This window comes from Nematostella vectensis, chromosome 3 (assembly GCF_932526225.1).
Source record: "Nematostella vectensis chromosome 3, jaNemVect1.1, whole genome shotgun sequence".
Lineage (NCBI taxonomy): Eukaryota > Metazoa > Cnidaria > Anthozoa > Actiniaria > Edwardsiidae > Nematostella > Nematostella vectensis.
The window spans coordinates 7,034,748-7,043,988 of record NC_064036.1 but is presented as its reverse complement, the minus strand read 5'-3'; the positions used below and the strand labels follow the sequence as shown (position 1 = coordinate 7,043,988).

The window sequence follows — 9,241 nt, the reverse complement described above, 5'->3', positions numbered from 1 at the left end:
GCATGCCCAAATATGGTAAGAAGAGCCAAATATGGAACTTGCCGGAGATGTTGGTGTCTGTGTAGAAAATGGCGGCTTGAGCTTCTTCGTCCTTGTCCCATTTTTAACGCATTTAGAACCAATATTTAGCACAATATTCACTTGCAAAGCACACAAGAATTGCCAAGTCGTGTTACTTGATAACACTGCTAGCTGTTTCGTGGATATTTAGCTGTTTTACTGCCGTGGAGCTAAAATGATTGGAGGGTTCTTCATATATAACCACAAGGGAGAGGTTCTCATTTCGCGGGTCTATCGCGATGATATCGGGTGAGAATTGCTTTTACTTTATTTAAGCTTTAACAATTGGGTTCTCTGTTCGAAAAACTATATATTATATTTACTAAAGCAGGCTTGTAAGTTGCCGAAGTTTATGAGTTTGTTTTCGTCGAATGTAAATTTGATACCACGCTCGCACGACAATTTGAGAATTTGAGGAGCGTTCGATTTCTAATGACACAAATATTATTGTCCCCTTAAAGTGGCTCGCTTTAACCTCTTGCACATTTTTTGCGAGGTGTCTGCTTTTTTAATCTAAAGAAAGTGAGAAGTTTTTTGTAGACATTAAAGTAACACAAATTCATTATATTAATTTATTGACTATGTACAAACCTTCTACAAAAATTTGCTAGCAAATTGGGTATATGTTATATGATAAAACAACAGATGTTGAGCTTGGCACATATTTCAATCAAAAAGATTTTATACCATAGTAAGACCCTAGTTGGGGTACTCCCCTATATTCATAATATGGCAACATTCTACGGGGGAGGACAAGGTTTTTATCTTCTATGCCTTAGACAGATTATGTTTTTAAAGCTATTTATCCTAAACAGGGCACATATTTTTCCTCGACTCTGAACAAGGCTTCCAATATTATTATTTAGCTTTTACATGAATTCTAGAACGTCATCAAGGCTTCTGAGGTTTTGGTATTCAGGTTTTCTGTGATTATTTGTCCTTTGTCTAAACAGGGTATGAAAATGTGGGTAGTTGTCCCAAATTGTGTATGTTATTCCAGGGAAATAAATTAACGCAAGGATGAAATTGTATGTTTTATGCCCCTGTTGAGAGAGTGATTTCGCTGTTGTTTCATGCATTATCCCTTCTTTGGAGAAAAAGGGCTGAGAAGGGGATGCTTGAAACATCAACGAGACTACTCGGTTTCCACAGGCTATGTAACCCCATCCCCCTCAGTAATACCTGGGTCATCCTATGTATTTCAGGAGAAACACAGTTGATGCTTTCCGTGTCAATGTTATCCATGCCAGAGGCCAAATCCGCTCACCCGTCACTAACATAGCTAGGACAAGCTTCTTCCATATCCGCCAGGGCAACGTCTGGATAGCAGCAGTAACAAGGCAGAATGTCAATGCTGCCATGGTCTTTGAGTTTCTTTTCAGAACAGTTGATATTATGATGTCCTACTTTGGCAAAGTAACAGAAGAAGGAATCAAGAATAACTTTGTTCTTATCTATGAACTTCTTGATGGTAAGCTGCTGCCCTAAGCTGAACAGTCTCTAGGAAAGCTGAAATCAGTTTGAGTTAGTAAGGAGTGCAGGTCACAGTATCCAAGTTCTAGTTATCCATTCTAGGGATTCTAGGGTTCCATTGTAGAACTAAACTGTGATAAACTATTACATGCATGATCTCCATCTGGTTTATTTATTTATTCCTTGTGTACAACCCACTTCAACTAACTGCCTTTTCTCCACAGAAATAGCAGACTATGGCTATCCACAGAAAACAGATACGGCAATCCTTAAAACATTTATTACACAGCAAGGAGTAAAGACACAGGTAATATTTTGGCTTAATTGGTAAATTCATTAAGTCTAATTACTTTTTTTAACTAAACTTTGTTAGTCCTCACTCAATCAAGCACAAGACAAACTAGGGCCTGGCGAATTATAACCCTTAAGGCTGATTTAGACACCACAATTTAATTGTATGCGGCACTTCTACAGCTCAAGTGGAAGTGTGTGATTCAGGGCTGAGGCATGTCGTAGACATGTGGCCTACAACTATAACTAGTTCTATCTAAATTGGCCTTTACAGCGCTATGGCCAGGTCATCACTAAATAATTTACCTAAAAGTTTCCAACTTCAATCTGCTGATAGTTCTCCATTGCTATTGATTTCTCCTGCCCTCAGGCTAGGGCATGTATTTAAAACTCCCTTGTCAGCATTGGTGATGAAATCTCACTGAGAACTGGAGGACCTTAATGGTGTGACTGTTCTTACCACGGTTTCTGACAATGCTAAAAACTACAGTACAGACTAAATGTATTTTAACATTTTCCAGCGTGGATTTGGCGTGGATTCTGAGTGGGTTCTGAGTGTGATCCACGCACTTTTACTGCGTGGAAAACCAGTGAGTGGAATCCACTCACTGCATGGAATTTTCCTTTGTTATGCAGTTTATTGTGTGGATAGTAATTGAAGTGTACAGTGGTGTGACCGGAATGTAGAATAACGAAACTCAACGCAACGCTCCATTACTCTCGCTCCATATATAGATAGACTTACTCACTGCTCATAAAAGCAGATATTATCAAAGAATAGTGTGATCCATGTTCAGACTAAACAACAACATTTTGCAGAGAACCCAGTCAAGTGCTCGAATGATAAAAACATTGCCGAATCGCCAAACCTACAGTAGTGCCGGCTGAAGATGAATTTTAGCTTACGGTTAACTTCTTCATTTATTTTTCTGACTTCTGATAGCTTATGACTCAGACAACAAGTAACATGCTCCGGCAAACAACGCGGCGCTTCGTTGAGAGTTTGAATCAGTTTGAACGATAAAAACATTGGAAAACTAGAACCAAAAGAAATGTCACATTACATTAAAATCATAGAATAATAATCGATAGATGCTACCAATCTATTTTGTTTTCGCTTAATCGGAGAACTCTGCAAAAAGTATTGACTGCGCATTTGACAAAAATTCTGATCACGAACGAAGACAATGGAATTGCCACACATTTCAAGAACCCAATTTCTTGAAAATATTAAACTTTTCGCTAATTGTCTACTTAGGCTTGTTTTACAGTACTTAAACACACTTTAAAACTGCGTTCTAACTCTTGCTATGCTGCTTAGAACGCAAAGAGTTATTTCCACTTGCAACTTGTGAAACAGGCGGGAAAGCCCCGGGAATTTGTTCTGACACATTTGATTAGTGTCATGTTGCGCCGTATTGTCTCGTACAAGTTTTGTTTTAATAAACCGCGCTATTTTTATTAAAACACACACATATTAAATAAATCTAGAAGACTGAGTGCTTCACAACAACAACAATTGGTTTTGAAGTCTGTTTACTGTTGACATTACGTTCAATCTTTGTTGCAATGATCATCGCGCGCCGTGAAGTCAGGTAGAATTTTTATTTTCAAACAAGTCACCGTAGATTTATAACTTTATCTAGGAAACATGTATTTGTGCAGGGAGTTGTCCCTGATTTGTGTTTCTCTTTAGTTTCTATATGTTTGGAGGGTTACAATATGTAAGACCATTTCCCAAGATTTATTCAAATGTGTGAAAATTCCTTTGTATTTCATGCAAGAGCAGCTACAACTACACTGTTTTGAAAAATAGCTACGCTTTGTTGCAAAATGTCTTCGGTTTATTTTTCCTTAGACTACATATGTGAGGAAGTATATAAAACGTCTACCTTCAGAGAAGAAGTACCTGTTATCTCACACTTCCTCGATAAGTTCAAAAGAACTTGAAGAAATTCAATAATTTAGAATGTCTCGCCGCTAAAATTATGAACTGTATTTGGTGTTCTATTATTGGAGGAATCGAAAAACCCAACTTCAATCCATAAATTTCAGTGTGTCATAAGTTCACCAAAGTTACGCTTGTGTTTTATTGATTTGTGTGTATTTACACCTTCAACGGGTGATTGCGACTCCGCAATGTTGTCTTTTTTAATGCTTCAATATCACCGGGGATGTGTGTATGGATCAGATATCTTTTGGTTTTATTTGTCCTCTCTGGTCTGCAGATGTATCTGTGTAAAGTTAAGCGAACTTCGTAAACTTGATGTTTCGTAGCGCCTTCACTTATTTTCTCTTTATAGATTGTAAATTCACTCCTATAAAATGTATACTCGATCTTTTAATGAGCAAAACTACTGCGTGGATTTTAGTGCGTGGATCCCACAGAGGTGCGTGGACAAACTGAGTGGACTCAGAATCCATGCCGAATCCAATCGCGGAATGTTAAAACACATTCAGTCTGTACTGTAACCCTTGGTCCAACCATTGTCAGATTTACACCTTCATACTCTACATGTACTCTCACAACTTACACCATTTTTTTGTGTGCTTTTATTGTCAGACACGGGAAGAGCAGGCCCAGATTACAAGTCAAGTGACTGGACAGATTGGCTGGAGACGAGATGGTATCAAGTACAGGCGTAATGAGCTCTTCCTGGACGTCCTGGAATCAGTCAACTTACTCATGTCTCCTCAAGGTGACTTAACGTGTAACCTTCTGTACTTATACCACTCCAGAGGTTTGTATTAGTGCATTTTTATTTAAAACTATCTTTTTGATATTTTAGATGAACGTTTGGCAATGGTCAATTCTGCAATAGGTGTATGTAGAACATATACACCTATTTCATAAAACTTTACTAGTGCAATAGGCAAATGTTGATTTACTTATGATAGTTCCAAAACAAAAGGGTACTGTAGCATGGATCTCATTATATTTCAGCCGCATGCAGGAAAATATGGATCAATCATACAACAATCCATTTAATGCCATCAAATAAGAACAATAAGTAAAAAAGGTTATATACAGGGTGCCACTTGATGTCATTATTGTTCGGTTTTCAAGGAAATTGATGACAACAATCTGTGTAATACAGTAGAACTAATTCAGCTGTATACGTATAGTAGATGGATATCCTCATCCTGTGATAGAGTTTTGAAATCTGTCTTTCCTTCAGGTCAAGTTCTGAGCGCACACGTGTCTGGCCGAGTTGTGATGAAAAGCTTTCTGTCTGGAATGCCAGAATGCAAGTTTGGCATGAATGACAAGTTGGTGGTAGAGAAGCAATCGAAGTCATCAAGCTCAGATACCAGTGTGGATACAACCATAGGAGGGAACAAGAAGTGAGTTCTTGATATTTATAGTGCGACAGCCGTGGCCACCAATTCAGGGTGCATAAAGCATAGTCTTAGTGGCACTGCATGAGTACTGTAGGAGGATTCTGCCATTTTCTGATGCCAACTGAAGTGATTCTTACAGTGAGGACACAGAAAGTGGGCCATGCTGAACAACTGACCAATCAGATTCAGCTTGAACACTGTAAACATTTTCAGTTGTTCTGCATGGCCCGCTTTCTGTGTCCTCACTGTAAAAAAGGGAGAGCTTCTGCTGATTAGCCGATAAAGTTCGTTAAAATCAGATAATGCCTCTCTTGCATCCTTATTGTTTACTTCATAAAACTTTCAAGGTTACCATGGTAGTGTGTGTCACACTGTAATAGTATAAACCAATTAAACCCTGTTACCTCTTACACTGTATCTTCTTGGCTAATCTTTCTCCTTAGTCACTCATTCTCATCAATATGTTTTACAATAAAATAAATATTTCATCTGTTGTTTTACTAGAAATACAAGCAAGACCGGTATTGCTATTGATGACTGCACATTTCATCAGGTAAAAACGCAAGAGAAAAAGTATGTCAAGTGTTAAAGTACACTTAGGTGTTTGCGTCTGTAGTGTATTCTGTGGCATACAACTAATAAAAGTTTCCTGGGGAAGCATGAGGCTGGGAATTAAAATAGCACATTCATTTAATCATGAAGCTTAGTATTTGAGGTTTAATCCATCTAGTACTATAGCATTTTGGCTTAGCCACTGGTGATCTATCAGCATTGGTAATAAAACCTAACTGAGAATTAGAGGACCTTAACGGTTTCTGATAAAATGCTGAAAGATGGCCTCTTCTTTGTTATCACTGAAAATCTACTTCCTTTCTTTGATTTATGTTTTTAAATCCATTATCTAAAATCTATTTCACAGTGTGTGAAGCTAAGCAAGTTTGAGACAGAACGCAGCATTAGTTTCATTCCCCCAGATGGTGAATTTGAGTTAATGAGGTAAACATTGTTTGTTATCATAAACATTATTGCTATCATCCCATTTTCATAACCACAATCGTCTCTATAGAAACCACAACCTCATTTAACTACCAGCACAGTCATCTTTGCCCTTACAATTACAGCAAGCACCTATTTCAAAGAAGGCTGCACTCAGAGAATCTATGTTAAATGCCTCATGGGTATCAAATAAATAAGTGTAAATAAAAACAAATCCAGGCTTTGAAAGCTGTACATACATTCTTGTTCATGTCGCATGACTTCCAGATACCAAGACTCATCCATTCACATGCTACCCATGAACCATTGTGGTTTATGAAACATTGCAGTCTTAATAGAAATAGTAAAATTAATAAAATTACAGAGCCTAACACATTTTTTCCTTAATGTCAGATATCGTACAACCAAGGACATTAGCTTGCCGTTTAGAGTGATCCCCCTGGTCCGTGAAGTGGGTCGCTCAAGAATGGAAGTCAAGGTTGTTCTAAAGTCAAACTTCAAGCCTTCAATACTAGGACAGAAAATAGAGGTAACATTGGCATTAAACTATATGTCAAATAGCTTTGAGTAAAGCCTATTCATTATAGTGATTTTTCTTGCTGTGTGGTGAACTTATCCAGTAAGCCATTAAAGAGGTGCTTAGAAAAAAGACACATTAAGATGGATGGCTGATTCTTGATATATCATCAGAAAGCCTTCTTGTGCAATACCAAATAAGTGCAACCATACACTAAATACATGTTGCTATTGTTTGTTGTTGTCTGTAGGTCCGTATCCCTACACCACCCACCACAGCTGGAGTCCAGGTAGTTTGCCTGAAGGGAAAGGCCAAATACAAGTCTAGTGAGAACGCAATTGTCTGGAAGTAAGTACTTGAAAAACTACACAACAACCATGGGCATACAATGCCGGGTCTGCTATCTTAGCTTTCACATCAGAAATAATATGCTGTTATCATTTTTAAGAAAGATATTCACACTACCAAAGTTTTCTTGCAAATGGACAGCTGTACTTTAAAATGTAAACAATAATAAAGGAGTGGCTGATCACCATTCTTTAAGCTCCTCTAACCGAGAATACCACTGACTGTGGACTGATTGGTGTTTTAGGATCAAGAGGATGGGTGGAATGAAGGAGTCCCAGATCAGTGCAGAGATTGAACTCATGCCGACAAAAGACGCCAAGAAGTGGGCAAGGCCACCCATTTCACTCAACTTCGAGGTGAGTTACCATGGTCGCACATGTCCACCCTCTCAGTATCATCTTTTGTCATAATTATACCACCCTGATGGTGGCTTTTAATAAAGAGACGTGAAGTAAAGTGTACATTTCAGCCGTTCTCCTCCAAACAACATTGTGAGAACTTCAAGTTTCGATATCTAGCACGAACCGGAACATGTGTGCTTAAAACCATTCAAATGTAAACAATAAAAAATGTGTGCTTAAAACCATTAACAAATAAGTTTCTAGGCTTGTCTAAACTTTTCTGGGACTCTAAAAACGAGTTAATGTTAGCGCTGGGCATAAAAGCATTTATATTGGGTTGTGTTCTGACTGCCGTCGCCGTCGTAGTAACTCAAGTTCCCTGTTGTCTGCTTGCAGGTTCCATTCGCGTGCTCTGGTCTCAAGGTGCGATACCTCAAGGTGTTTGAGCCCAAGCTGAACTACAGTGACCATGACACGATCAAGTGGGTGCGCTACATCTCGCGTAGCGGCCTGTACGAAACACGATGTTGATGACTCATGTTATGTATTAAACGGTCCTATAATCCAGAGATGCTCTCATGTCAATCCTCAAATAACTACCACTAATAACTGAATAGACTACCACCAACACGATAACGATATGCTCACAAGTTAACCATCAAATAACGATCATTATTAAACAAATAAAGGCTGATTTAGGCAGTGCGATTTAGTCGTATGCGCCTTGCCCGCAACACCTCTACTCTAGTCGCAGAGTGTATATCAGGCTACGACTCCACTGCGACGCTCGGCTACGAAAGTCGTAGTGTGTAACTTAGGGCTATGTCCACCAACATAAATACATAATACCACGTAGTCGCTCAAAGAGCCCTAATCAGCCCACCTTGATTGTGCTCATTCCATATTGGAGGACATATTATGTGAGGAAATCTTGAAATTTCTTGGTAGATGGTATCTCACAATCATTTACCAAATTTTATCGAAAATATCGTAATAGCTCCCTCAAATCAGTGGATAGAAATAGATGTTCTCTCACTTGGTATTTTGCTATGATTACAGAATGGTGCCTGACAACTCTATAACAAATAAGATTTGATTATGTCAGTTCTTTTTCTCGATTCGATTAGTAGTTTTTGCCTCGCGCGAGTGGGGCTAGTGATAACGAGCATTGTTTGTACAGGTGTCGGTATCAGTAGACGGGAAATTAGTTTGACTAATATGTAGCCTTTAATCCCTAGATAAATTAGAGTGACTAGATTCAATCCACCCATACTGTATAGTAACGTTATTGCTAGAATAATAAAATTCTTTTTGAAATATGTGCATTTGTATTACAATACACAATACTACTACAATAAACAACGGCAACAAACAACCGGCATTAAAGCGCGCAACCAGCATAATGCTTTATATAGACAGTTTTCCATTTCCTCAAAAATGTACCGCATCTTGTGTTCTTTAGATAATTGTGATGATCACGGATATCTTTACATATCTTTTGTTGTCGTTCCGAAGGTCCGCCAAACAGACGTTTCCCCCCTCGCTTTGAAACTCCTTCTAAAGGTACAATTTTGAGAACGCGTGATCACTACAAACGAACATACTGTGACTTTTTGTAAAGACAGTGTCTTACTATTATGCGAAACCAAAAGTTTAAAGACGAATCCCTGATTCCACAGGTGGGACCATTTCCTCTTGGTCATACATATCCTGGAACAATCTACGCAAACCACAGTCAAGCTTCCAGCTGTCCCTTAACCACGTGAGCAGTAATTGATGGCTGCTCCCTTCTTGAGCATAACTAGGGGCTTGGGATACCTGTAGATTTTCGCGCGCAATACGTGTCCTAGAACAATCCATCGCGCGCTCTATT

The 9,241-nt window shown here is 38.6% G+C and overlaps 1 protein-coding gene across 1 annotated transcript; it reads left to right on the top strand.

Moving 5' to 3' along the window:
• Window positions 1–33: 33 nt before the first annotated feature.
• LOC5513613 (AP-2 complex subunit mu) lies at window positions 34–8,685 on the top strand. Its single transcript, XM_032383164.2, has 11 exons — window positions 34–309; window positions 1,266–1,531; window positions 1,758–1,840; window positions 4,388–4,523; window positions 5,004–5,169; window positions 5,671–5,719; window positions 6,086–6,162; window positions 6,556–6,691; window positions 6,930–7,027; window positions 7,272–7,383; window positions 7,765–8,685. Exons 1-11 carry the CDS (start codon window positions 236–238, stop codon window positions 7,897–7,899), a joined length of 1,332 nt encoding a protein of 443 aa, XP_032239055.1. The 5' UTR covers window positions 34–235; the 3' UTR covers window positions 7,900–8,685.
• Window positions 8,686–9,241: the final 556 nt, after the last annotated feature.